The sequence below is a fragment of the Gallus gallus genome, chromosome 5 (assembly GCF_016699485.2).
Source record: "Gallus gallus isolate bGalGal1 chromosome 5, bGalGal1.mat.broiler.GRCg7b, whole genome shotgun sequence".
NCBI classification, from domain to species: Eukaryota; Metazoa; Chordata; class Aves; order Galliformes; family Phasianidae; genus Gallus; species Gallus gallus.
In genome coordinates, this window is record NC_052536.1 from 204,632 (window position 1) to 228,675 (window position 24,044).

General features: G+C 61.8%; 6 protein-coding genes across 13 annotated transcripts; 5 read left to right on the top strand and 1 right to left on the bottom strand.

Moving 5' to 3' along the window:
* Nucleotides 1-298: 298 nt before the first annotated feature.
* Nucleotides 299-5,161, bottom strand: GIF (gastric intrinsic factor). 2 transcript variants are annotated; one of them, XM_040701448.2, is made up of 8 exons: nucleotides 5,004-5,161; nucleotides 4,730-4,903; nucleotides 4,456-4,599; nucleotides 4,230-4,373; nucleotides 3,739-4,149; nucleotides 3,183-3,330; nucleotides 2,971-3,089; nucleotides 299-428 (listed from the first exon to the last, which is right to left on the bottom strand). In XM_040701448.2, the coding sequence occupies exons 1-8, from the start codon at nucleotides 5,125-5,127 to the stop codon at nucleotides 367-369; spliced, it is 1,326 nt and encodes a 441-aa protein (XP_040557382.1). In that variant the 5' UTR covers nucleotides 5,128-5,161; the 3' UTR covers nucleotides 299-366. The 2 variants fall into 2 exon arrangements, with proteins under 2 accessions (XP_040557382.1, XP_001233885.4); XM_001233884.7 differs by lacking the exon at nucleotides 299-428 and adding an exon at nucleotides 2,774-2,899.
* A 1,718-nt stretch (nucleotides 5,162-6,879) lies between these two features.
* Nucleotides 6,880-9,326, top strand: LOC107056412 (membrane-spanning 4-domains subfamily A member 12-like). 4 transcript variants are annotated; one of them, XR_005859985.2, is made up of 7 exons: nucleotides 6,880-7,028; nucleotides 7,537-7,656; nucleotides 7,786-7,842; nucleotides 8,176-8,307; nucleotides 8,634-8,740; nucleotides 8,824-8,907; nucleotides 8,987-9,326. XR_005859985.2 is itself a non-coding variant. In NM_001389520.2 (7 exons), exons 1-7 carry the CDS (start codon nucleotides 6,939-6,941, stop codon nucleotides 9,005-9,007), a joined length of 618 nt encoding a protein of 205 aa, NP_001376449.1. In that variant the 5' UTR covers nucleotides 6,880-6,938; the 3' UTR covers nucleotides 9,008-9,326. The 4 variants fall into 4 exon arrangements, 3 of the variants coding, with proteins under 3 accessions (NP_001376449.1, XP_040556449.1, XP_040556450.1); NM_001389520.2 differs by having other exon boundaries at nucleotides 8,627-8,740; XM_040700515.2 differs by lacking the exon at nucleotides 8,634-8,740.
* Nucleotides 9,327-11,684: 2,358 nt separating this feature from the next.
* MS4A4A (membrane spanning 4-domains A4A) lies at nucleotides 11,685-13,240 on the top strand. Its single transcript, NM_001389522.2, has 7 exons — nucleotides 11,685-11,770; nucleotides 11,893-12,057; nucleotides 12,193-12,315; nucleotides 12,537-12,593; nucleotides 12,700-12,861; nucleotides 12,932-13,051; nucleotides 13,131-13,240. Exons 2-7 carry the CDS (start codon nucleotides 11,896-11,898, stop codon nucleotides 13,137-13,139), a joined length of 633 nt encoding a protein of 210 aa, NP_001376451.2. The 5' UTR covers nucleotides 11,685-11,770; nucleotides 11,893-11,895; the 3' UTR covers nucleotides 13,140-13,240.
* Nucleotides 13,241-13,448: 208 nt separating this feature from the next.
* CCDC86 (coiled-coil domain containing 86) lies at nucleotides 13,449-15,325 on the top strand. Its single transcript, NM_001389523.2, has 4 exons — nucleotides 13,449-13,701; nucleotides 14,010-14,139; nucleotides 14,576-14,650; nucleotides 15,021-15,325. Exons 1-4 carry the CDS (start codon nucleotides 13,478-13,480, stop codon nucleotides 15,138-15,140), a joined length of 549 nt encoding a protein of 182 aa, NP_001376452.1. The 5' UTR covers nucleotides 13,449-13,477; the 3' UTR covers nucleotides 15,141-15,325.
* A 591-nt stretch (nucleotides 15,326-15,916) lies between these two features.
* On the top strand, nucleotides 15,917-18,343 carry BAAT (bile acid-CoA:amino acid N-acyltransferase). Of its 2 annotated transcripts, none has more exons than XM_004941276.5 (4): nucleotides 15,917-16,029; nucleotides 16,209-16,678; nucleotides 17,019-17,221; nucleotides 17,725-18,343. In XM_004941276.5, the coding sequence occupies exons 2-4, from the start codon at nucleotides 16,216-16,218 to the stop codon at nucleotides 18,310-18,312; spliced, it is 1,254 nt and encodes a 417-aa protein (XP_004941333.3). In that variant the 5' UTR covers nucleotides 15,917-16,029; nucleotides 16,209-16,215; the 3' UTR covers nucleotides 18,313-18,343. The 2 variants fall into 2 exon arrangements, with proteins under 2 accessions (XP_004941333.3, XP_040557383.1); XM_040701449.2 differs by having other exon boundaries at nucleotides 15,917-15,942.
* A 64-nt stretch (nucleotides 18,344-18,407) lies between these two features.
* On the top strand, nucleotides 18,408-23,919 carry ZP1 (zona pellucida glycoprotein 1). Of its 3 annotated transcripts, XM_040700576.2 has the most exons (13): nucleotides 18,408-18,723; nucleotides 19,429-19,511; nucleotides 19,615-19,725; nucleotides 19,801-19,922; nucleotides 19,996-21,499; nucleotides 22,103-22,246; nucleotides 22,323-22,507; nucleotides 22,597-22,694; nucleotides 22,763-22,890; nucleotides 23,067-23,256; nucleotides 23,328-23,478; nucleotides 23,555-23,639; nucleotides 23,714-23,919. In XM_040700576.2, the coding sequence occupies exons 1-13, from the start codon at nucleotides 18,644-18,646 to the stop codon at nucleotides 23,818-23,820; spliced, it is 2,988 nt and encodes a 995-aa protein (XP_040556510.1). In that variant the 5' UTR covers nucleotides 18,408-18,643; the 3' UTR covers nucleotides 23,821-23,919. The 3 variants fall into 3 exon arrangements, with proteins under 3 accessions (XP_040556510.1, XP_040556509.1, NP_001384975.1); XM_040700575.2 differs by having other exon boundaries at nucleotides 18,408-19,511; NM_001398046.1 differs by lacking the exons at nucleotides 18,408-18,723; nucleotides 19,429-19,511 and having other exon boundaries at nucleotides 19,545-19,725.
* Nucleotides 23,920-24,044: the final 125 nt, after the last annotated feature.

Genomic DNA, 24,044 nt, shown 5'->3' on the forward strand with positions numbered 1-24,044 from the left:
CCGGCGGGCAGCACTTCCGGTTACGCATCTACTCCTTCCCCCTCGGCTGAGGGGAACGGAATGTGGGTTCCGGGGCCTCTCTGCCGGGCAGAGTCCTCAGCCCGACCTCCTTCACCCCGTGCTGCCCCGGCCGCTCCCAGCCCGTGTGTGGGAACGTGGAACCGCAGAACGTCGCACCTTGGGAGGGACCCACAAGGATCACATGAGAGCAGCGGGGTTGGGTTGGAAGGGACCTCGAAGGTCACCGAACCACAGAGTGGTGGGGTTGGTCCGAGGGCTGTGAGAGCACACAAGGAGGGACGTGCTGCAAATGACTCTTTATTGCCACGCTGTAGGGCCCAGCAGGGCTGCTGCTCCCCGGTGCCGTCAGTAGGTGCTGAAGACAGCCCGGATGTGCTCCCCGTCCTGTGGTTTGTATGTGCCAACCCCTGCAGTGGGGAACGGGAGTGAGGCTGTGGCTCCCCAGCACAGCCCCTGCCAGCCCCCCAGCACTGCCCACCTTCCGGCAGTACATCGTTGCCACTGAAGAACTGCCAGAAGGTCCTGTCAGCCACACTTTCGTCCAGCCCATGGATGGACACCACCATTGGGCCCCAGGGCTTTGACTCTGTCTTGAAGCTGTGGGGAAGATGGGCGGTGGGACTGGGGTCTGATGGGCAGTGGGTTGGGGCCCAGGTGGTGGCACTGAGCCTGTGACGGCCTCCACTACTCACCTGAAGATGGTCTTGTTGGACTTCTGTGCCTCCTCCAGCACGACCAGCAGCACGGAGCCAGCTGGGACTTCCACTTCGGTGCTATAGCTGAAGTGCTTCCCTCTCACCTCGTTGGTGATGGTGTAGTTCACCGTGATGTTGGATCCCGCTGGGAAAATAGGACAGGAGCCGTGAATTCACTGTCTCAAAGAGGCAATTGTTGCCCAACGAGGAAGTAAGAAGAAATAAATGATGGCAAATATGCAGAGAACGAGTGGAAATGTGATAGTGTGACCACAGGTATGTCAAGCGTGTGGCAGTGGCTGGTGTCAACCAAAAGGGAGGGTAATGTTTCCTGCAAGGGGCCTTTATAGAATCATAGAATCATAGAATCGCTAAGGTTGGAAGAGACCCACAGGATCACCCAGTCCAACCATTTGTCCGTCACCAATGGTTCTCACTAAACCATGTCCCTCAACACAACATCCAAACGCTCTTTGAACACCACCAGGGTCGATGACTCCACCACCTCCCTGGGCAGCCCATTCCAGTGCCTGACCACCCTTTCAGACAAGTAGTATTTCCTAACGTCCAGCCTGAACCTTCCCTGGCACAGCTTGAAGCCATTCCCTCTAGTCCTATCACTGTCACACGAGAGAAGAGGCTGCCCCTCAGCTCACTACAGCCTCCCTTCAGGTAGTTATAGAGAGCAATGAGGTCTCCCCTGAGCCTCCTCTTCTCCAGACTGAACAATCCCAGCTCTCTCAGCCGCTCCTCATAAGGCCTGTGCTCCAGAGCCCTCACCAGCTTTGTTGCCCTCCTCTGGACACGTTCCAGGGCCTCGATGTCTTTCTTACAGTGGGGGCCCAAAACTGGGCACAGTACTCGAGGTGCAGCCTCACCAGTGCTGAGTACAGGGGAATAATTACCTCCCTGTTCCTGCTGGCCACACTATTTCTGATACAAGCCAGGATGCCGTTGGCCTTCTTGGCCACCTGGGCACACTGCTGGCTCATGTTCAGTCTAGCGGCAATCGACACCCCCAGGTCCAGTTCCTCTCCACAGTCTTCCAGCCACTCTGCCCCAAGCCTATAGCGTTGCCTGGGGTTATTGTGGCCAAAGTGCAGGACCCGGCATTTGGTCTTGTTGAATCCCAACCCATTGGCTTCAGCCCAGCTATCCAGCCTACCCAGATCCCTCTGTAGGGCCTCGCTACCCTCAGGCAGATCAACACTTCCAGCCAACTCGGTGTCATCTGCAAACTTACTGAGGGTGCACTCAATGCCCTCATCCAGGTCATCAATAAAGATATTAAAGAGGACAGGCCCCAGCACCGACCCCCGGGGATCACCGCTCGTGACCGGTCGCCAGCTGGATTTATCTCCATTCACCACCACTCTCTGGGCCCGGCCCTCCAGCCAGTACCTTACGCAGCCAAGAGTGTACCTCTCCAAGCCACGGGCTGCCAGCTTGTGCAGGAGAATACTGTGGGAAGAATGCTGAGCTGTGGAAGCTGAGCTGAGCTGGGAAGCTGAGCTGGGGAAGGAGGTGCCCATGCCTTGCAGATTGCTGTGGGGCGGTGGGGGGTATGTGTGTGCCTGTGCTCTGCTCCCATCCTGGAGAGGGGGGGGAGGGGTTGTGCTTGGGGCTGGAACAAGGAAAGGCACAGGAAGAGCTCTGCATCTCCTGATGTCCGAAGGGAAAGGCTCGGGGGCGCTGCGGCCATGTGGGGTCGCTCCTCTTGCCCCCTCTCCGTCTGTAAAGGCCGCCGAGGCCTAAGGGCACAGGGAGCGCTCAGGGCCGGGCCGGGGGCACCACGGAGGCCTCCCCGGGCACTGCCGCACACCTCGCCCGCTTCCCCGCCCTACAGAGCCCTCAGCCCGACCTCCTTCACCCCGTGCTGCCCCGGCCGCTCCCAGCCCGTGTGTGGGAACGTGGAACTGCAGAATGTCGCACCTTGGGAGGGACCCACAAGGATCACATGAGAGCAGCGGGGTTGGCTTGGAAGGGACCTCGAAGGTCACCGAAACGCAGAGTGGTGGGGTTGGTCCGAGGGCTGTGAGAGCACACAAGGGGGGACGTGCTGCAAATGACTCTTTATTGCCACGCTGTAGGGCCCAGCAGGGCTGCTGCTCCCCGGTGCCGTCAGTAGATGCTGAAGACAGCCCGGATGTGCTCCCCATCCTGTGGTTTGTATGTGCCAACCCCTGCAGTGGGGAACGGGAGTGAGGCTGTGGCTCCCCAGCACAGCCCCTGCCAGCCCCCCAGCACTGCCCACCTTCCTGCAGTGGGACGCTGCCATTGAAGAACTGCCAGAAGGTCCTGTCATTCTCACTGGCAGCCAGCCCGTGGATGGACACCACCATTGGGCCCCAGAACGTTGACTCTGTCTTGAAGCTGTGGCGCAGTGGGGCGGTGGGTTGGGGCCCAATGGGCCTGGGTTGGGGCCCAGGTGGTGGCACTGAGCCTGTGACGGCCTCCACTACTCACCTGAAGATGGTCTTGTTGGACTTCTGTGCCTCCTCCAGCACGACCAGCAGCACGGAGCCAGCTGGGACTTCCACTTCGGTGCTATAGCTGAAGTGCTTCCCTCTCACCTCGTTGGTGATGGTGTAGTTCACCGTGATGTTGGATCCCGCTGGGAAAATAGGACAGGAGCCGTGAATTCACTGTCTCAAAGAGGCAATTGTTGCCCAACGAGGAAGTAAGAAGAAATAAATGATGGCAAATATGCAGAGAATGAGTGGAAAAGTGATAGTGTGACCACAGGTATGCCAAGCGTGTGGCAGTGGCTGGTGTCAACCAAAAGGGAGGGTAATGTTTCCTGCAAGGGGCCTTTAGTCTCATTAAGGGCTAAGGAGGTACCGAAAAACACATCCATCAGCATGGACATGAGAGTATGTTGTGACAGCAGCCACATCCTCCCAGCCTGGACTCTTCCAGCCCCATAAAGTGCACACCCAAATGGAGTAATCCATTAGAAACTGTAAGGAGAGCAGAGGGGGAGGGGGAGGGCTGAGCCTGTTGTGACGGTGGCAGCCAATACCTTGCTCTGGTGTCGTGCCCTTGGTCAGGACAGTGTCCAACTGCATTCCAGCGGTTGTGGGTGCTTCAGGGCTGCAGTCCAGGCTGGCAGAATCCAGGTAGGTTCTGCCCACCAGGGCTGGCAGTGCCTGAGCCACGGCCATGGGCTGCTGCAGGTGCTGTGCGGTGATGGCAGCCACAGGCTGGGTGCAGTCCCACGGCCGCGGGGCATAGAACTTGCCTGCAGCCAGCAGCAGCTGCATGGCCAGACCTGTGCTGTAGATGTTCCCAATTATGCCATTTCCCTCTGCCTGCTTGTCGAGGAAGCCGTTGGACACCATTGTCAGTGTTCTGTTCAGCAGGTCTTGCACATCCTTGTGCTCGGTCCGGTTGTAGGCACACACCAGTGCCAGTGCCATCATGGCCTGCTCGTCTGCAGAGTAACACAGTCACTGCCTGCCTGGCACAGCCAGAGCCAGCCAGAGTGTGGTGCTGGAGTGGGGGGACTCTTACCCACGGAGAGCTTGTCCTGTGATCTCTGCAGCTGCTTGGCCAGGATGGTGGCAGCGCTCTCGTAGTCACCTGCCCCCGTCACGCACAGCGCTTGCGCGTCCAGCCCCACGCTGAACAGCGAGCTCTTTGGGGTGCCGTTCTGCTCTGTGAAATTACAGGGTTCCCTCCGCCAGCACGGGCCAAAGCAGCATCCCTGCGTTGCCATGTGCCACTCTGAGCCCCATACCTAGATGCGTCAACTCCTGGTCCGTCTTCTCCTGAAGGATGCTGAGCAGGTCGACGCTCTGCCCATGTGCCGCCACGTCTCTCGGGTCACAGCAGGAGGAGCGCAGGGCCAGCGTGTACAGGGCCACCTGGCCCGAGGACATGTCTGTGGGGACAGAGAGCGGCCACTGCACGCAGGAGCCGGGACCCCAGCCCACTGCCCCCAGACTACGGGACAGCCAACCCCGGGCACCGACACCACAGGGTTCTGGGATGCCCCTTAGGCACCCTCCTACCTTTTGCTTGCTTCGCTGCCGTCTCCTTGATCCTCTCGAGCAGCTCCTGCCGGGCCTTGCTGCTGTCCCCAGCCAGGTTGAGGGCCAGCAGCACACTGGGGTTGGGCGTCCCGCTGTCCATAGCTGAGAGCTGCAGAATCCCCAGCATGCGGGCACGCTCCTCAGCACTGACAGCTGTGCAGTGAGGGAGCGGGCTGGGACGTGCTGGGCAGCCCACGCGTCCCCCGCTGGGTTTTGCACCCATTCTCCTCCCCGACCTCCCCACGTTACTCACTGCAGTTCTGGGGGTCCGTGCCTTCCGCCCCACAGCCTGCAAGTGCCAGAAGCACCGCAGTGCTGAGAGCCACGCCGAGCATCCTCAGAACCTCAGTGCCAGCGGTGCCCCTCTGACGCTGCATCCTCTCCGTTCTCAGCTGCCTCCAGCAGTGCTGTGCTCACCTTCTGCTCCCGGGGGCTTATATACATGCCTGGCCCTGGCTCCCAGGGGTGGTGCTCACTGACCAATGGGGTTGTGGTGCAGCAGGATCGGGAGTGGCCCTCTCCCTTGGCACCGGGACCAGCGGAACGATGCCAGGACCTGACAAACAAGTCTGGTGCCTGGTACTGGTCTCACGGGCTGTGCCCACGCAGCGCCCCTTTGCCCGCAAAGCAGCCCTGAGATGTCCCTCTCTGGATCGTGCTGATCCCCCTCTGGAAGCTGGGAGTCAGCCCTGCGCCACCAAGGAGCTGCTAAGGATGCAGTGGTGTCACCGAGCCCTCCTGGTGCTGTGTCTTTCTAGGCAGGGGTCTGGCCTGTGCTGCACTGATGTTGCCATGGGGAATGGCACGGTGGTGATTTGTTCCACCCGGATGCCACAGAGCACAGCCAGAGCATGGACTCTCCCCCTGCTTCATCACTAATGGGGACAGGGGAAAAATGGGGATTGGAGCTGGAGCAGGGCAGCCCCACAGCCAGTTGTGTATGGAGGCATGTGGACTTTGGTGTCTCCAGGGAGCGCTTTCAGCAAGATACCTGTCCCTGTAGGTCTTCCCCTGCTGTCTCCTGCAGGCAGTGGGGGCTGCTGGCAGTAGGGTCTGCCAATATCTCCGTGCAATATCTACATGGCCTTCTCCAGATGGTGTTGGCTGCAGCACTCTCGGGGGGCTGCAGGGCCTGCTGCTGGTGGGGCTGGGATTTCTCTGTTCCTGCAGATCCCATTGCTCTGAAGCCTGAGTGTTTTGGCAGATAGATGTGGAATGGTCATAGAAGGTGGATGTCTGTGGAGTAGTGCATCCCATGCGTGTGGGGGCTGGAGGGGCGTGCTGCACTGTGGCATAGCTGGGTCTGCTCCCAGTGACTTGGGGTTGGTTGGCCAGCTGGGTGGCCATCACCTGCTGGGGGAACATGGGGCCCACGGTGTGCTGCCCGTAGAAGGGCAGAGCTCTGTGCCCATGGGAATGTTTGCCTTTGGGAAAACCTTGGGAAAAATGCCTGGTACTTGCAGTTGTGTTGCTGGGTAGGGGCGTTTAGGGGGAGAGCCCTTTGGGGGCTGTGCTTTGGGATGAGTTGGTGGGATATCCCCCAGGTCAGAAGGTACAGAGGGGCAGCAGCACTGTTGCCCTCCCACCTCCCTTCCCAAGGAGCAGGGCTGGAGACTCGGGAACTTTCCCAAATGGAGGTGGGGGGCAATGCTGGCACCCACTTGTCCTCCTTTCCCTCAATACAGAAGCGCCCTCCCCTGCCCTAGCAGCCCCTGCAGCTGCATAGACCTGCGGGGGGGTGGGAGGGGGCTCTTTTCTCCATAGCCTACCCCGCAGGGAGGAGATGTTCCTGTGCCTAATGGCTTTGATGGAGCTTTCTTCCAGGAACTCACTTTGAGACGCTGTAAACAGAACAAAGAGGCGAAGAGGGGTTGTTGTTTTTTTTCTTTCTTTTTTTTGGGGGGGGGGGAGTTGGGGTGGGGGGGGGGGGGGGGATGGGGGGATTCTGAGCACTCAGCGCCCGCTCCCCCCTGCCCTGTCGTCCCCCGTTTGCTCCAGCAGCACGCACACCTCGGACCCTCCCGACGGGCACGCGTGGTTGCCCCCTGACATCACGGCGGAGGCTCCAATCGCTGGAACGGGGGCGGCCCCCGGTGCTCGGGACCGGGAGCGAGCGGGGCGGGCTGGGGGGGGTGGGGGTGAAGATGTAGATGGAGACGGGGGGGGCTCCGGTGGCGGCTCTGTCTCCATGCAGGGGATGGGGACGCTGCGGCTGGGGAGCCGTGCCGTCATGTACACGGCCGAGACCCTGCCCAAGGGCAAGAACCGAGTGATGGGGGTGAGTCGGGAGTGAAGGGGGGTGGGGTGGGGGGGAGGGGGTTCCCATCCCTATGGCACCCCTACGCTCCCGTTACAACTCCTCGTACCCCTGCTGTGCCTCTCCAAAGCGCCCCCACCCTTAGCATCCCTGAGAGATCCACATCCCCGTGGGTGCCCCCAGACCTTGGTGTTGGTGGGGGGCACAGGGACCTTCCTCCCTCTCCCTCCCCATGCTCCGTGGTGAGGGAAGCTCCCACTGGAGCTGGGGGAACAGAAGGGTTAACCCTGGGCATGGGGGGCCGGGGGCACTGAAGGGTTAACCCTTGGCTTGGAGGTGGGGGGATGAGGAGCGCAGGGGCTGTGTGCCTCCCCCAGCATAGCACACAGCAGGGATGCGTCCCCCACGCGTGTATTCAATAGATGTGGGAACCCCTTCCTAAACTACAGGGTTGGAGCCCTGGGGGTTTGGCCCCTAAAGCTCAGGGGCTGCCCTGGGGGGGCCCAGCCCTGACCCACCGTCCCCTCAGACTATCCAGATCATGACCGGCTTCATGCACATTGGCTTCGGTATCGTCCTGACCACACTCACCAATGTCTACTCCTCCATCTTCATCACCGGCGAGATCCCTTTCCTGGGCGGTGTGTCTGTGCGTAGCATGGGGCTGGGGGCTGCCTGCCGGCCCCCCCCGCTTCCTCTAGAGATGGGGAAGCTGGGGGGGTGTTCTATGGGTCTGCGGACAGGGGACTGAGTGCCCCCCTCCCCTCTCCCGGTGCAGTTCATCATCTCGGGCTGCCTGTCCATTGGGGCAGAGAAGAGTCCCACAGAGTGTGCGGTGAGTGTCTGTCTGTCTCCCCACCCCAACCCCCTCCCTCCCCCCCCCCCAGCCCCCATACCTGTAGTAGGAGGTGGGGAGCAGCACGTGCACGGGTGAAACCCGCTGGGGCAAAGCTGTGTCCCCGTTTGAAGCTTGTACTGAGGTTATTTCTGTCAACGAGCAATGGGAAGAGGGGAATTAACGAAGCTGGATGCAGCCCTTTTGCTGTGTCAGCAGCAGGGCTGAGGGAGCGCTGGGGTACCTACGTCAGGGGTGGTGTTGGGGTGGCCCTGAGCTGTTGCCCACAGCTGTGGGGCAAAAGGGCTGGGAAAAGCCCCTCCATGCCTGCAGGTGAAGGGCAGCCAGGCCACGAACATCATCAGTGCCATCTTTGCGCTCCTGGGCATCGTCGCCTTCATCATTGACCTCAACTTCAACGGGCTGTACCGCTCCAGCGATGACTACTACAGCTACCTTGTCCTGGTAGGTGGGGGTACAGCTCCGCTCAGCCTTTTGGCATCCTCTGTGCCTGGGAGCACTTCCCTAGCCCTACTGGGGTCTTGGCTCTATTGGGGCTCTCATCACCCCGTGGGCACAGTGCCATTGCCTGACCTACATTGGGCTGGTGCTGTGGGAGATGACTCATGCCCTGCATGTGCCCAGTTCTGCCTGAGCTTTGGGAAAGCAGAGTTGCAAAGGACAAAGAGCAAGACCCGGGGCTGGTGGGAGATGGGGAAAGCCATCAGTGCATGGGGGATGCCAAGCACTGGGCACTGCTGATGGAACCTTCCCCACTCTGGAGCTCGCAGGGAATGGCATCTCCATCGTGCTGCTCATCTTCACCATCCTGGAGTTCTGCATTGCTGTCGCCACTGCCAACTTCTGGTGCCGGGCAACACGCCTCAGCCCCAACGAGGTAGCGGGGGAGCAGGAGGCAGAGCACGGCGTCCTCATTCCCCTGGCTGGGGATAAGCATGGGATGCTATTTTTCCCCTTCAGGCCATGCTGATTGTGCCCAGCACCACCAGAGTGGACCTGGCCGTGGTGCAAGCAGAGCTGCCACAGCCGCCCAGCTACTCAGAGGTGAGGGGGCTCTGGGAGGGCCGCACTGAGCCCGCAGCTCTTTGTGCAACAGCCAGCTCTGTGTACTTCTCTTTCACAGCTGGCAGCTCCTGAAGCATAGCTGGGCAGAAAGGATGTCCCAGGAGCCACCTGCAGCCCCAGGGCATCGGCACCTCCTCTTGCTGCACTGCAGGCTGGGGCATGCTTGTAGCCCCCAAACTTAGCCCCGTTCTGCCCACCCCCTCCCCATCCCTTCCTGACCCCCATACCCCACCCAGCTCTCACCTCCTGGCTGCTCTGGGGAGGGACTGGGGTGGTCCTGCCCCTTTACCCCAGCCAGGTGCTGGGCGCCGCACAGCAGCCGGACTCATTCCGTTGTCAGCTCAGCCCCTGCTGGCTTCATTTTCTCTTGAAAATAAAATAATAAAACGCTGTGGCCAGACCTGGCTCTGCTCCTTCAGTGGGGGGGGTTGCCCGGGGAGGTTACAGCTCCTGATAGATTTCAATTCTCCATCCCCTGCTGTGGGGCCTTGCGCTAAGGAGGGGCTGTGGGGATGAGCCCCAGCAGAGGAGAGTATTCATCAGAGAGTATTTTACACCTTCCTCCAGGAGGAGTTTTGGGTCAAGTTTCGTGTTTTCTTGCTCATTTCACCCCCCCCCTCCCCAGTGCTTACACCATTCAGCCAAAACCTCATGGATTATTCACTCGCTCTCAGTTATTTCTGGGCCCGGTGCTGAAAAAATAATGAGCCGGTTTGGGAGGAGAAGCCCCAGAGGTGGGGGGAGTGCAGGGGGAAAGGATCATACTGCTTGTCCTGCACTCACAGCACAGTAAGCTCTAACTCCCAGGGGTCCCCCTGTGCCCACCCAGCTCCGTGCTGGCGTTTTGGCCACCCCGTGCCCACCACCCTCGCGGGGCCCATGCACGCCCCACAAGGAGCTGGGGACCTGCACCCAACCTTGGCTCCTGGCCAGGCTGTATCCCTGGGTAAAAGCAGACCAGGAAGCAGCTGGGACGGGCTTTAGGAGCAGCGCCGCAGCGACCCGCTGCAGAGCAATCAGTGCAGAGATGAAAGCCAGCTCTTCCTTTTTTCGTTTGCTGAAGGCTGCCCCAGAAAACGTGACTTCCTCTTTAAGCAATCAGTGCTCTGGAGAAAAAGCTGAATTCTGTCTTTTGGTATTTTTATGGGGATATAAAGTTTTTCACAGGAAGCAGAAACTTGCTGTGAAAAGCATTTACCCATCGTGACTTGTTTTCCTTGGAAAAAGCAGGGATTTGGATCGGAAAGAGCCTGCAGCATGCAGGGTTTGCTGCTTCCCGGCATCTGCTCAGCCAGACGCCTGTGAGCTTCACCTCTTCTGGCATCTGCTTCTAAAATATATTGTAACATCCTACCTTGGGCTCCCGCCATCCCCAGCTGGGCCTGGCTTTGTTTAGAAAGAGAAGAATGCTTTCCCCACGAATCCCTCTTTCAGAAATGGGTTTTAAGGCACTTCGGTGAGCCCCCGCTGCTGGGATGAGAGCTGCCACGGTTGCTTCCAGCTGAAAGGCTGAAACTCCAGGAATGCTTTTGGAGCCTGAAAGCACGGATTTGGGAGGAAATCCACCACAGTGAGTGGTCTCAGCTGGGAATGCAAGCTGTTGCTGCTCTTGACAGGGGGCACCACGTGTGTACAAAGGATAAATATGGGATCTGGGCATTTCCACGGGTGCTGAAGCATTCCTTGGTAACCAAGCACCAAGAGCCACCAGGAGCGTAGCTGATGGGCAGAACTCTTCCACCTCCCAGCTCTTCCTGGAAAGCTGCGTCCCTGGATGAGACATAACCTAGCCTGCTGTGAGGGAGCTGCCCCTTCTCCAGACCCCAGGGGTCTTCCCCAGAAGGATATTGTCACGGGGACACTTTCCGGGCTCATTTCCACACAGAAGCCGCTCTCCATCCTGCACGCTGATCCGTGGTCATTACCCCTTCAGAAACATGCCTAGCAGAGAACAATGCATCGTGGGGACGTGTGACAAAGCAGCCTTGTCCCAAGCTCTCCGTGAACCAAAGCAGAGAGTGGAGAAGTTGCTGGTCCCCATGCACATGGGGATGCCAAGAGGTGGCCCCCATGGGCTCACAGTGAGGTCAGAGCAGGTGTCCCAGCTCTAGGGCCAAAGCAAAGCAAGAGGTGCTTCCAAAAGCCGCTTTAGGGATGCAGCCCTGTGTCTGCCCCTATCACAGGGGAACACCCATTTCCTGGGGCAGGATCCCCACCGTCCTGGCTCTTCTTCCATGCAGGGAGGAAGCGGCTGTTTTCTGGCAGAGCCAGAGCACGGTGGCCTGAGGAGGGAGGAAGGGGCCCCCTGGGTGCCCTTCGGGAGCTCTCGCCATGTGCTGTGGCTCCGTTCCCAGTCTGAGCTCTCATTTCCTCTCGGAAACGACTGCATCCCCTTTCCTTTCGACAGGGGAGCAAGCCCCCCAGCTCATGACTGCGGGTGGACTGCCATCAGCGGGGACAGGAGCACGGAGTCAAGGTGGCTGGGTGGGAGAGAGAGCCCTGAAAAACACAAAAAGGTAGCAAACGAGGTTCCCGAGGACTGATACGGTTTAGGCCATGTGTCATTTCACTCCCATTTGTCCTATAAGGAAAGCACCAGGGCAACGGTCTCTTCCTCTGATCACTGAAGCACACTGAGGGCACTCAAGGCAGATTCATTTGTGGGTTTTGCAGCCACTCTTCCCTCTATTGGCAAAGCTGCCTCATTGAGCAAGAGGGGCCTGACAGGACTTCCGCAAACAAACTTCCTCTGCGGACCAAAGGGCAGCGGCACGGCAGCCCCCGTACTCCACCTAGACTTCCCAAGGGACCAGGAGCCACAGCATAAGCCAGGCTAAGTGAGGTACAGGGCACAGGATGGGGCACGGGGTGCAGGATGGGGTGTGGGATGTCCCCAGTCAGCAGGTGACAGCACTCCACACACGGACCAAGCACAGGCCCACCCCCATCCCTGGGCCTCTGCAGGTAATGGCAACCACGGTGACGGAATCCGGCGGCGTGAGGATCATCACAGAGGTCATCCCGGCCACAGACCCACGGGCAGCCCAGCTGGTCTCCGGCTCCGTCCAGCCCACCGTGTCTTCTTTCCAAATCAGCGGCTTCAGGAGAGCACAGCCCAAAGTGCTGGGGGTGAGTCTGCGGCGTGGTAGGGCACATCCCCTTGGTGTCGTGCTGCTGATGCTGGGGTCGGGGTGGGATGCACGTAATGGCAATGCTGATTCTTGTCAGCACACAGGGGATCCCTTCTCTCCTGTCCTTTCCCAGACCATTCACATCGTCACTGGCATCATCCACTTGTGCTTTGGTGTCATCCTGACCTGTGCAGAGAACAACAGTGCCCTTTCCCTTCCTGTGGCCAGCGGAGTCTTCTTCTGGCTTGGGGTCCTGGTACGCAAGGGCACGCTTGGGCTTCAACCCCTTACTGCTCAGAGATACTGAGGGGCTGGATACCCTTGTCATGGGGGGCTCCTTGTCTACCTCATATCCACTATTCTTTCTGTGGCTGGAGAGTTGGTGGGGGCAGACCTGAACACTGGAGGGGCTCTGGGATGGGTGATGGGAAGCCGTGCCCAGCTGCTGCCTCTCTTCCTCCTGTGTTTTCCGAGCAGCTCCTGGTTTCAGGCTCTCTCCTGGTAGAAAGTGAGAAAAGAGAGAACATCCTGCTGGTAAGGCCTTTGTGTCGCCGCTGCACGCAGCCTCCACGAGGCGCTAAGAGGGCTGGATGGGAGACACATCCCTGTAGGGTGACCCTTCTTGATGTAAACCGGGCAGGTGAAGGTGTGTTGCGTGGCCAACGCCGCCGTCATCCTCAGCTCGCTGGTGGCCATGCTTATACACACGGTGGCCATCACCCACAACATCCCCGGCTGCAGAAGCAGCGCCAGCATGCCGCTCCTGGTGAGGCAGGAATGGTGCTTCAGCGCCGAGACCAAGGTACTGCCCAGGGCCGGGGGGCAGCGGGCGCCGTGGGGCAGCACGATGCTAACTGCCTTCCTGCCATCAGGCCCTGAGCAACGGCTTCGACTCCATCCTCGTCCTCTTCGGCCTGCTGGAGTTCTGCACAGCCGTGGCGGCCCTGGCCTTCGGCTGCACTGCCATCAAGCAGTACAGTTACACACGCATGGTAAGGGGCTCAGCTCCACCGCCGTCCTCCTCAGCAGGCCCCGACGCCGGCCCTACGGTTCCTTCTTCTCCTTCTCCAGGTGCTGTAGTGAAGCCCCCATTATCCTCGCTGCTCCCCGGAACCGGACCACGCCCAGCCCCACGCACTCCTAGAAACGAACCCAAAAATCCCAATAAACGGCCTCTCCCCCAGCCAAGGCTTCGCGTTTCTCTGCGGGTCGGGCAGCACCTTCGCTCCAATATGGCGGCCTCCGCCGGGCGCGGGGGCGCTGCCCGCCACCGACATGGCGGCCCCTGCCCGCTCTGAGGAGGTGCTGCCCGTCACCAACATGGCGGCTGTGGAAGCGGATGTAAGCCGGAACTGAGCATGCGCGCGGTGCGTTGGGACGTCATCTCTCGGCGCCGCGAGGAAGGCGCCGCGTGGAGGATGGAGGGGTGCGATACGGCGGCGGCCCCGGGCCCTGAGGGGCCTAGCGGGGAGAGCTCGGCCCCCGATCTCGCCCAGACCTCAGCCTCGGGTCCGGTCTCTGAAGTTCCCCAGGCTCCAGCCCGCCGCAAGGCCGTCAAGAAGCGGAAAGAGGCGGCGGTGGCGGCCATCCCCCGGGGCAGGCCCAAATCGGGGCGGGTGTGGAAGGACCCGGGCAGGAAGAGGTGGGGATAAGAAGGGGCCGTGGGGGGCTCTGAGTGGTGGTCCGGTCGAGGTGAGGGCCGAGGGGGGCGGTGTTATAGAGGGGGGTACAGGGCTGCGGTGGGGGAGTTCCCCAGGAGGGCTCAGGGTGGTTCCTGAGCTATGTGGGGGCTTTGGGGGTGGCCGAGGTGCTGTTGGGAGCCCTGAGCTGGGGGTTGAGGAGGGGAAGCTGTGACAGGGCTTGCAGGGGTCTCAGCTCCGGGAAGCTTGGGGAGGGTCGGGGGGGTGTTGGGTCTGCCTCTCCCCGTTACAGCCCCACCGTCCCACCCAGGTTCTCACTCATGGTGCAGGACAAACCTCTTCGCACGTCGTGGGAGCGAAAGCTGAAGGAGCGGCAGGAGAAGAAGCTCGTGCGGGACCTGGTGCAGCAGCTGCAGGAGGCGAAGCAGAAGGAGAGAGAGGTAACGGGGTGCTGCATTTGGGAGCTGGGCCGGCTCCTTCTGCATCACCCAGCCCTCTGGTGAGGCTCTCACCCTCCCCATGGCACAGGCCCGTATCTTTGCCTACATCCCAGCCCTGCGGGCTGCTGCCCTGCAGGGAGCACAAAGCCTGCCCACGGCCAGACAGGATTCTCCTTTTGGATCCCCTGCTGTCCTGCCAGCTCTGTGCCGTGGTGGTCACTTGCAGCAAGTTGCTGTTTTGGGATAAATTCAAACTCGAGCCTCACGGAGGGTGGGGAAGGAAAGTGCTGATGGCTCGACTCTGTGTGACAGATTTCTGCATGCGTGGGCATTGCTATAGCCCCGCAGCTCCTTGTCTGGCCCCTCTGCTCCCAGTGGCCTAGGTTTAAGGCTGGAGGGTGGGAGCTGCAGGGACATTCTGGTGCTGCTCCCACAGGAGAAGAAGCGGCGGCGGGAGGAGAACCTCAGAAGGCGGCTGGAGAATGAGCGGAAGGCAGAGATTGTTCAAGTGGTGAGTCCAGAACTGAATGCAGGGCTCTTGTTTGCTTTGACTCCTTCTCTAGTACCTCCCCTACCTCCACCCCGGCTCTAGAGGGGCTGGGGGAGGACAGTTGCAGCTCCCCATGACATCACTCCAGGAGTGACCCATGAGATGACAGGGCAAGGGATATGGGGCACCAGCAGCGCTCCAAGCATGTGAGGCTTTGGCAGGGCTTCTCTACCTTGGAGAGACCTGGCGGTGGTGGGGTAAAGGGATGTGATTGTCTGCTGTTCCTTCCCTCCCATGCAAGAGCTGGGGGAGCCCGGAGACGTTCCTGGGAGTTTTAGGATAAAACGCTGCCTTTCCACCTACCTGAAAGCTGCCTCCTTCTGCCCCCCAGATCCGCAACCCAATGAAGCTCAAGCGGGCGAAGAAGAAGCAGCTGCGCAGGGTGGAGAAGCGGGACACGCTGGGCATGCTCCAGAAGGCGCCCGTGAGGTGCAAAGCAGCTGCAGAGTGAGGCTGGAGTTCTGCAGGTCCTGCCGCTCTCTGGGGCCTCAGCTCTGAATGGACAGCAGGATGGAAAAGGATCCAGCTGCTGCGCGCCCCGTCTTGTGAAACCAGGCTGTTGTCAGTGCCTGGGGCTGGACTGAGAACTGCACAAATCTACGTTTTCTTCATTAAAAGCAAAGAGGAATTGCTCCAGCCTCGCCTTCAGGGAGGCTTCTGTACCTCTGGGGTCACAGCACCGTGGCCCCTTGCCCCTGGGGCTCCATTTCCTCTAGGAGAGGCCTTGCTCCTGACAAGGAGTGATGGGGTGGGGGCACCTCCACTGTGTCGCAGAGCAAGTGAGCACACCGCAGCCTTCTGCCTCCCCTCCTGGGCTGGGGGACAGTGGGGAGGTGGGAAGAAGGAAGGGGCTTGGAGCTGGAAGCCCATGTGCACCTCTTCACGTCTGTGGTTAGATTTCTTGCTCCATGAGCGCCCATTTCTGCTGCTGCGTTTCCCTGTGCTGAGCTGAACGAGCAGTTGCTGGAGGGAGCCATCCCCGTGCACCCTGGGCAGAGGGAAGCATGGGGAGTTAGCTGTGGATGCAACATTTGTAGGTTCTCCACTGGAGCAGGCGGAGCTCCCCACTGCTGCATCACCACCCCCCAGCAGGGGAAGGGCTGAGGAGCCTGCCACGGGGCGTGGCAGAACTGCGGGTCGTCAGCCTCATGCCTGCATTCCTGTTGCTTCCTGGGTTAATGATTGCTGGGGTGGTGAGGTGCTGCCAGTCCCCAGTGCACAGCAATTGACCTCACCTTTGCCTGCGCTACGGGGTAAGAGGGGCTTAGGTCCTCTCCACCTGGCTTTGGGACACGCACAGAAGGTTTTCCAGCGTGGAGTGTGGGTGCACACCTCCCTGGGTAGGGCCATGCAGGACTCCTAGTTCTCTGGGAACGGGGTGAGCGGGGGGGAAGTGGGTCTAGGGTGTACTGTAGCCAGTGCTGGGGAGAGGAGGTGGAGGTGAGTGGGGAAGGGGGTCCCTGGGGGGCGGATCCTGGAGCAGCACACCGACGTGACGGTGCCGTGCCGCTGTCCCCAGGTGCACCATGGTGGAGGTGACGGTGACGCCGAGCTCCTCGCTGGCTGACCAGATGGTGCAGGTGGTGGTGTCTGGGCTGGCTCCCTCGCAGTTGGTGACCCTGCGTGCCTGGCTGATGGATGAGCATGGCGAGCGCTTCCAAGCCCGTGCATTCTACCGCTCTGATGAGGAGGGCACGGTGGATGCTGGGCGGCACGCTGCCCTGGGGGGCAACTACACTGGGGTCTGGCCCATGGGGCTCTTCTGGTTCCTGCAGCCCGACAGCCTCTTCAAGCGCCTGGTGAAGCGTGATGTGATGGGCAGCCCCTTCCTCTTCCACTTAGAGGTGTTTGATGGCATCTGCCTGTTGTCGGGGCAGCAGGATAATCCTCTGGCCACCTGCACCGCTGAGCGGTGGTACGTGGGCCCTGGTGTGCAGCGGGTGCCCATCCGCGAGGGAAGGGTGCGGGGGGCCCTGCTGCTGCCGCCAGGTGAGTGTTGGGTGCAGGAGCAGCCCCAGAGGGTCTCCGGGTCACTGCCCCGGTGGCTTGGAGCTGGAGGTGGGATTGGGGGGTTCCTCCGTGGGAAGACCCCAAGGCTGGGTTTGGGCTGTGGGATGGTGGCCGTAGGGCCGGTGGCACCCCCTCGGTGATGGGGTCCTCCAGGGGGGTCCTCCAGAGCTGGGTTTGGGCTGTGGGACGGTAACGGGCTGGTGGCACCCCCGGGTGGTGGATCCTGCGTGGAAAGTTCCCCCAGTCTGGGCTCACGCTGCGGCGTGGTGGCAAGGGCTGGTGGCACCCTTCACGGCGTTGGGTTCCTCGCTGTCTGCAGGCCCAGGGCCCTTCCCGGCGGTGATCGACCTGTTCGGGGGCGCGGGTGGTCTCATTGAGTTCCGGGCTGGGCTGCTGGCCAGCCGAGGCTTTGCGGTGCTGGCTTTGGCTTTCTTCGCCTACGAGGACCTCCCCAAAGGCCTAACCCAGCTCGACCTGGACTATTTCGAGGAGGCTGTCGAGCTGCTCCTGCGGCACCCCAAGGTGAGTGCCGTGGTGAGGTGGGCAGCCCCGGCAAACGGGGATGCGCCGATGAACGAGGATGTCTGAAGGGCCGGGATCGTCCTGGGTCTGCCCCGGTGACCACGGAGGTCGCGGTGAGGAGAGGTGTCCTGGTGGCCATCCTGGGACGTCCTCCTGGTGACTGGGAGTGCCGTAGTGATTGGGGACACGCACGGAGAGTATCCCAAGTTGGAAGTGACCCACTAAGGGTCGTTGAATCCAACTCCTGCCTCCGTGCAGACCACCCGAGAATGTCTGAGAGCAATGCCCCGTGAGAGCAGTGTCGCCGTGGCCAGGGCCGTCCTCAGTTCGGGGATGTCGTGCTGATCGGGGATGTCTCAATGACCAGAGACGATGCCACAGAGCACGGGGAGGTCCTGCTGACCGAGACGCCTCCTCACGAGCACTGCTTCCCCGGTGATCATGGCTGTCCCAGTACCCTCCCATCGATGCCATCACGCCCTCCCCCTTCTCTCCCCCTGCAGGTGCGAGGCCCTGGGCTGGGTGTCATCGGCGTGTCCAAAGGGGCTGAGGTGGCTCTGGCCATGGCCGCCTTCCTCCCGCAAGTGGTGGCCACGGTGTGGATCAACGGCACGACCTTCCTGTACGGCAACCCGCTGCACTACAAGGGCCTCCGCATCCCTTCCATCCCCTACCAGACCGAACGCATGCTCTTCACCGAGCTGGGCGCCATGGACAACTCGGCCATCTTCGCCGACCCGCGCAGCCCGGCCTACAGCTCCTCGGCCATCCCGGTGGAGAAGATCCAAGGCAAGGTCCTCTTCGTGGTGGGTGAGGCCGATCGCAGCTTCAACAGCAAGCTCTTCGCCCAGCTGGCCACAGAACGCCTGCCACAGGATGCCTACCGCCTGCTGTCCTACCCCGGGGCCGGCCACCTCATCGAGCCCCCCGGCTCGCCCCTCTGCAGCATCTCCAGCCTGCGTGGCAGCCCTCGGCCTGTGGTGTGGGGTGGAGAGCCCGTGCCCCACGCCAGGGCGCAGCAGCACTCGTGGCAGGAGATCGTGCAGTTCTTGGAGCTGCACTTGAACCCCGTCCCTGCCATCAAGCTGTGAGCCGCTCAATAAAGGCAGTGGTTGCACCGGAGGGCGAGCTGGGGGTTAATGAGTCCTGGTGGAGATTAATAGGGCCCTTTGACCTGGGTGTGAGTGTGCTGGGCGAGGAGCAGCAGCGGTCGCGTTTGCTGTACCCAGCCCTGCAGTTGGAGTTGACGCTTGGAGTCGCTCTCCAAGAAAAGGGAAAACTGAGCCCAAGTCTCGTTGAGCCGTGTTCTCTTCCTGCTGAGCTGAGCGCCTCCATGCAGTCCTGGCTCTGGAATCATCCTTCCTCCTCCCGTGGAAGGGGAACGCTGCCCCTGGGCTGCCTGGCTCCGACAGCTGGGGCTTGATGGCTGAGCTCCGAGGCTGCTTGGGGAGTGGAGCAGGTCTGGAGCCAGCTATGACCCCACAGCAGGCACTGGGGTCAGGGTGAGAGAATTTAAGCTTCACTAAGGGCAGGACCCAGAAGAGAAACTGGGGCTGGATGGGGGGGGGGGAGCACACTGAGGGAACAGATGAAATGCTGCTGTCAGCAGCAACCTGAGGAGAGCAAGGTCCTTCTGAGCTCCGTGGAGCACTCCCCACGCCTCCAGCCCGGGCACAATTCACCTCCAGGTTTTTGTGCCCCCTCCACTCGGTGACAGTGGGCATCCCAATGGTGTGGCACTGAGCACCCTGGAGCTCGGCACTGCTGGCCAATGGCACCAGAGCAATGTGGGGTGACGACTGAGCCGAGGGGTGTCCGGGGACCCCTGTGCCCTGCTGGGAGCAGCAGTCTCAATTCCCCATTTGCAGGAGCGTTTCCTTGAGCCCATAGCAGCTGTAGGGCACCGTGATCCCCAAATGACTTTCGGTTCCCCTGCAGCACCACGAGTGGGGCAGAGCGACCTGGGCCTGTGAGTGGGGGCACCACTGGCCATGGGAGCGCTCGGACAGGGCTTGGGGCAGCCCGACCCGGTGGAAGGACTGCTGTAGGACTGCTGTAGGACTGCTCTACGGACCCCTTGGCACGCTCCCACGGCCAACAGGAAGGCGGATGCCGTGCACCGTGGAGCTGTGGGGTCCTACGCCGGCACGGTGCTGCTTCAGCCCCATTTCTTGGTCCAGCACCAGATCTCAATTCCCCATTTGCAGGACACAGGGCATGCCGGCCTTCAAACAGCTTTCACTTCCCCCCATCACTTCGCTGACGCCTCAGTCATCTGATTGCTGCCCAGGTATAATTGGAGGAGCCCCAGGGGGAGCTCTGTGTTGTGCTCAGCGCCGAGATGGGCCGCAGCTGCTCCCTGCTGCTGCCATTGCTGCTGCTGCTGCCTGCAGGGCTGCCCTCTGGCTTGGCGCTGCTGCAGTACCATTACGACTGCGGGGACTTTGGCATGCAGCTGCTGGCGTACCCCACGCGTGGCCGCACCGTGCACTTCAAGGTCCTGGGTGAGTGATGGGCATCCGATGGCAGTATGAGGGGGTTGGGACGGGGTCAGCCTCACTGCCCCCCCGTCCACGCAGATGAGTTTGGCACCCGCTTCGAAGTGGCCAACTGCTCCATCTGCATGCACTGGCTCAACACTGGGGAGGACGGTGGGCTCATCTTCTCAGCCGGCTACGAGGGCTGCCACGTGTTGGTGAAGGTGAGGCCGTGCTCGCTTGTGGGGCGCCCTGTGGGGTGGAACAGGGTTACATCTCCTGCTCCCCCTGCCATAGGATGGCCGCTACGTGCTGCGGGTGCAGCTGGAGGAGATGCTGCTCAGTGGGGTGGTGGCTGCCTCCTACGAGGTGAACATGACGTGCCCACGGCCAGCTGGCTATGAGATCCTCAGAGATGAGAAGGTGCACGGCCACCAGCGGCCCGACCGGGGCAACGGTGCCCTGTCAAGTCATGGTGTCGATGTCCTCATCCCCCGGCCACGGCCCGGCCTCCTGCAGCACACAGCCCATTCTGCCCTGGCCATCCCCCGCCCCCAGCTGCCCCCCGGAGCCCCCGTGGAGCAGAGTCACTCCATGGCACACACTCAATCCATCCTGGGGCACTCGGAGCTGCAGCACCAGCCTCAGCCCGGCACGGGGCACCTGAGACCCCAGCCCCAAAACCAACCCGGGATGATCCATGCTAGTGGTCAAACCCAGATGGGTGTCCTTCGTCCAGGTCTTCAGTCCCAAAACCAGCCTGGGATGGTGCATGCCGGAGGTCAAATCCATCCAGGGGTCCTTCGGCCAGGTCTTCAGTCCCAAAATCAGCACGGGCTGCTGAATGTTGGTAGCCAAACCCAACCGGGTGTCCTTCGCCCAGGTCTTCAGTCCCAAAACCAGCAAGGATTAGTGCGTCCAGGGAGTGAAACCCAACCAGGTGTCCTTCGCCCGGGTCTTCAGTCTTCAAACCAGCACGGATTAGCACAGCCAGGGGGTCAAACCCAACTGGGTGTCCTTCGCCCGGGTCTTCAGTCCCAAAACCAGCATGGATTAGCGCGCCCAGGGGGTCAATCCCAACCGGGTGTCCTTCGCCCAGGTCTTCAATCCTCAAACCAGCATGGATTAGTGCGCCCAGGGAGCGAAAGCCAACCAGGTGTCCTTCACCCAGGACTTCAGTCCCCAAACCAGCATGGATTACTGTATCCAGGGGGTCAATCCCAACCGGGTGTCCTTCGCCCAGGTCTTCAATCTCAAAGCCAGCATGGATTACTGCATCCAGGGGGTCAATCCCAACCGGGTGTCCTTCGCCCGGGTCTTCAGTCTCAAAATCAGCATGGATTACTGCATCCAGGGGGTCAATCCCAACCAGGTGCCCTTCGCCCGGGTCTTCAGCTCCAGAACCAGCCTGGGCTTGCGCATGCTGGTAGTCAAACCCAAGCAGGTCTTTTTCACTCAGGTCTCCAGCCCCTGAACCAGCCCAGCTTAGTGCGGCCCGGGCTGCAGCCTGGCTTGATGCACACCAGCACTCATACACAAGCAGGGTTTGTCCGCCCGGGCCTCCAGCCCCAAAGCCAGCTGGGCATGCTTCTCCCCAGCCTCCAGTCCCACGCCCAAGGCAGCCTCCTGCGCCCCAGCCTCCAGAGCCAAGCAGGGCTGCTGCAACCCAGCCAGCCCCGACCAGGGCTGCTGCGCCCAGGGCTGCCATCACGACCAGGGCTGGTGAGCCCAGGGCTGCAGTCCCAAGCCCAGCCTGGGCTGCTGCATCCCACGGCTCTCTTCTACCCCTCAGCGGGGGCAGGTAAATGGATGGGATGGGATGGGGTGGGCTGGGGTGGGGTGGGATGGGGTGGAATGGGACGGGATGGGACGGGATGGGGGTGTACCTGTGCATGGAGACTTGAGGGGTGCTGGAAGTGGGCAGAGGGTATCTGAGGAAGGTGGGCAGAAGGATGCTTGAGTGGGGTCCAGATATTTGGGCAGGGGGATGCTCAGGATGGGCACAGGGATGCTTTGGATAAGCTACAGACGCTTGAGCAGGAGAATGCTGTAGTCAGAAAGGAAGGGTGGGCAGGGGTACCTTTGGGTTGGGTAGATGGACAGTTGTGGGCTGGGGGGTGCTTGGAGTGGGCAGGATGGTTTGGGTCGGCAGGGGGATGCTCGGGAACGCTATGGGTTAACGGGGATGCTTGGGCAGGAGAGCGAGCAGGGGGTGCTTGGTGTGGGCAGAGGGACGCTTGAGGCTGTAAGGGAGATGCCTGGGGAAGAGGAAGCTGTGGGTTGACAGGGACGCTTGGGCGGAAGGGTGGGCAGGGAGATGCTGGAGGTGGGCAGGAGGTCGCTGAGGTCGAGCAGGGGGCCGCTCGCTGTGGGCACGTGTGCTGCTGAATGCTCCCCGCCCCAGGCGAGCCGCTGACACGGGAGCAGTGCCAGGTGGCAGTGGGGAGGCTGTCCTGCGTGTCCCCGCCGGGCCGTGATGCCTGCCTGCAGGCAGGCTGCTGCTTCGACGACACAGACCGTGCGACGCCCTGCTATTACGGCAACACAGGTAGGGTTCAGCAGCGGGCAACCCGTTGCTCCCTCTGGCCAACTGCAGCACGTGACTGCGCCTCTGTGTGCCGCAGCCACCGTGCAGTGCCTGCCCGAGGGCCACTTCGTGCTGGTGGTGCCGCGGGGGCTGTCGGCGCAGCCCTACAACCTGGACAGCGTGCGCCTGGCCAGCACCCAGCCTGGCTGCCAGCCCACCCAGACCACCGACGCCTTCGTCCTCTTCCACTTCCCCGTCACGCAGTGTGGCACCACTGTGCAGGTGGGGGTACAGCCCCGAGAGCCCTCCCCTACCTGACAGCCAAGAGGGAGCCCAACCACCACGTGCCCCCCCCCCTCTCCCCCCTCCAGGTGATTGAGGACCGGCTGGTCTATGAGAACCAGCTCATCTCCACCATTGACGTCCAGCCAGGGCCCCGCGGCTCTGTCACCCGTGACAGTGTCTACATGTAAGGGGATGATGGCTGGGGGGCGTGGGGACGCTCACAGCGCTGCTCACCCCATTGTCCCCCCACAGCCTCCACGCCCGTTGCATCTACAACGCCACGGAGCTGCTGCCGCTGAGCCTGGAGGTGGCCGTGCCCCCCACTGCTGCCCCTCTGGCACAGCCTGGGCCACTCCAGCTGCAGCTTCGCATCGCCACCGGTGAGCCCACCCTGCTTCTCCATCCCCTGCTCTCCATCCCCACCCCTGTGCCCCCCATCCTGATTGCTTCCACCCCCCCGCCTCCCATCCCGCTGCCCTCCATCCCTGTGCTCCCCATCCCCATACCTTCCACTCCCACGGCCCCGTGCCCTGCTCAGCCTCAAACCCTCCCGCAGATGAGAGCTACAGCTCCTACTACCCTGACGCCGACTACCCGCTGGTGAAGGTGCTGCGGGACCCCATCTACGTGGAGGTGCGGCTGCTGCAGAAGACCGACCCCAATCTGGTGCTGGTGCTGCACCAGTGCTGGGCAGCCCCCAGCACCAGCCCGGCGGCCGAGCCCCAGTGGCCCATCCTGGTGGACGGGTGAGCAGGTGGGGAGGGGGTGGCTGGCGGGGCTCGCTTACGCCGACACAGGGTCTTTGGTCATCCCTCAGGTGCCCCTTTTCTGGGGACAACTACAGGACGCAGCTGGTGCCGGTGGGACCCGCCACGCTGCAGCTGCCCTTCCCCAGCCACTACCAGCGCTTCGCCATCTCCACCTTTGCCTTCGTGGACAGCCCTTCCATGGTGGTGCTGGAGGGAGAGGTGAGGCAGGGAGGGTCCTCTCGCTCAGCGGGACCCCACCGTGACACCGGGTGTGACACGGCACCGTGTCCCACAGGTGTACATCCTGTGCAGCGCCTCCGTGTGCCACCTGTCACAGCCCGAGCCCTGCCGGCCCTCCTGCCAAGTGGCCGTGCCTTCCCGTAAGCGGGGCTGCGGTGGGGGGCCCTACCTGCCCTCGCCTTTCTCCAACCAACCCCTGCGCCCCTCTCCCCAGGGGCCCGACGAGCTGCAGCGGACAGGAAGTCAGCAGACATCTTGGGCACGGTCACCTCCCGGGGACGCATCGTCCTGCCGCAGGGTCCTGCAGCGGGGAGGCGTTAAGCATGTGCTGCCGCCTCCTTGCTCCTCCTCCTGGTCAGGACCTCCTGCTCCGGTTGCAGCGGGGGCAAGCGGGAACAATAAATCAGCGACTGGCAAAGACTAGTGGTGGCATTTGTGGGATGGGAGCGATGCGGGCTGAAGGTGGGGAGGGAGGCACGCAGCCCCAGCAGAAGCAGGTCTGTCCTGGGCCCCCCCCCGCACCCTGGCCCCCACCACGCTGAGCA

What these genes read in the sequence shown, in the direction of transcription:
- CCDC86 (NM_001389523.2), top strand. Translation starts at nt 13,478, where the DNA reads ATGGAGGGGTGCGATACGGCGGCGGCCCCGGGCCCTGAGGGGCCTAGC. An exon ending in AAGGACCCGGGCAGGAAGAG is followed by an intron (nt 13,702 to 14,009) that starts GTGGGGATAAGA and finishes CGTCCCACCCAG; the next exon opens with GTTCTCACTCATGGTGCAGG. An exon ending in CGAAGCAGAAGGAGAGAGAG is followed by an intron (nt 14,140 to 14,575) that starts GTAACGGGGTGC and finishes CTGCTCCCACAG; the next exon opens with GAGAAGAAGCGGCGGCGGGA.
- MS4A4A (NM_001389522.2), top strand. Translation starts at nt 11,896, where the DNA reads ATGGCAACCACGGTGACGGAATCCGGCGGCGTGAGGATCATCACAGAG. An exon ending in TCTTCTGGCTTGGGGTCCTG is followed by an intron (nt 12,316 to 12,536) that starts GTACGCAAGGGC and finishes TTTTCCGAGCAG; the next exon opens with CTCCTGGTTTCAGGCTCTCT. An exon ending in GCTTCAGCGCCGAGACCAAG is followed by an intron (nt 12,862 to 12,931) that starts GTACTGCCCAGG and finishes TCCTGCCATCAG; the next exon opens with GCCCTGAGCAACGGCTTCGA.
- LOC107056412 (NM_001389520.2), top strand. Translation starts at nt 6,939, where the DNA reads ATGCAGGGGATGGGGACGCTGCGGCTGGGGAGCCGTGCCGTCATGTAC. An exon ending in GCAAGAACCGAGTGATGGGG is followed by an intron (nt 7,029 to 7,536) that starts GTGAGTCGGGAG and finishes CCGTCCCCTCAG; the next exon opens with ACTATCCAGATCATGACCGG. An exon ending in AGCCGCCCAGCTACTCAGAG is followed by an intron (nt 8,908 to 8,986) that starts GTGAGGGGGCTC and finishes TCTCTTTCACAG; the next exon opens with CTGGCAGCTCCTGAAGCATA.
- GIF (XM_040701448.2), bottom strand. Translation starts at nt 5,127, where the DNA reads ATGCAGCGTCAGAGGGGCACCGCTGGCACTGAGGTTCTGAGGATGCTC. An exon ending in GGCAGCGAAGCAAGCAAAAG is followed by an intron (nt 4,600 to 4,729) that starts GTAGGAGGGTGC and finishes CTGTCCCCACAG; the next exon opens with ACATGTCCTCGGGCCAGGTG. An exon ending in ACAGGACAAGCTCTCCGTGG is followed by an intron (nt 4,150 to 4,229) that starts GTAAGAGTCCCC and finishes GTTACTCTGCAG; the next exon opens with ACGAGCAGGCCATGATGGCA.
- BAAT (XM_004941276.5), top strand. Translation starts at nt 16,216, where the DNA reads ATGGTGGAGGTGACGGTGACGCCGAGCTCCTCGCTGGCTGACCAGATG. An exon ending in GGCCCTGCTGCTGCCGCCAG is followed by an intron (nt 16,679 to 17,018) that starts GTGAGTGTTGGG and finishes CGCTGTCTGCAG; the next exon opens with GCCCAGGGCCCTTCCCGGCG. An exon ending in TGCTCCTGCGGCACCCCAAG is followed by an intron (nt 17,222 to 17,724) that starts GTGAGTGCCGTG and finishes CTCCCCCTGCAG; the next exon opens with GTGCGAGGCCCTGGGCTGGG.
- ZP1 (XM_040700575.2), top strand. Translation starts at nt 19,331, where the DNA reads ATGCCGTGCACCGTGGAGCTGTGGGGTCCTACGCCGGCACGGTGCTGC. An exon ending in ACCCGTGACAGTGTCTACAT is followed by an intron (nt 22,695 to 22,762) that starts GTAAGGGGATGA and finishes GTCCCCCCACAG; the next exon opens with CCTCCACGCCCGTTGCATCT. An exon ending in CCAAGTGGCCGTGCCTTCCC is followed by an intron (nt 23,640 to 23,713) that starts GTAAGCGGGGCT and finishes CCCTCTCCCCAG; the next exon opens with GGGCCCGACGAGCTGCAGCG.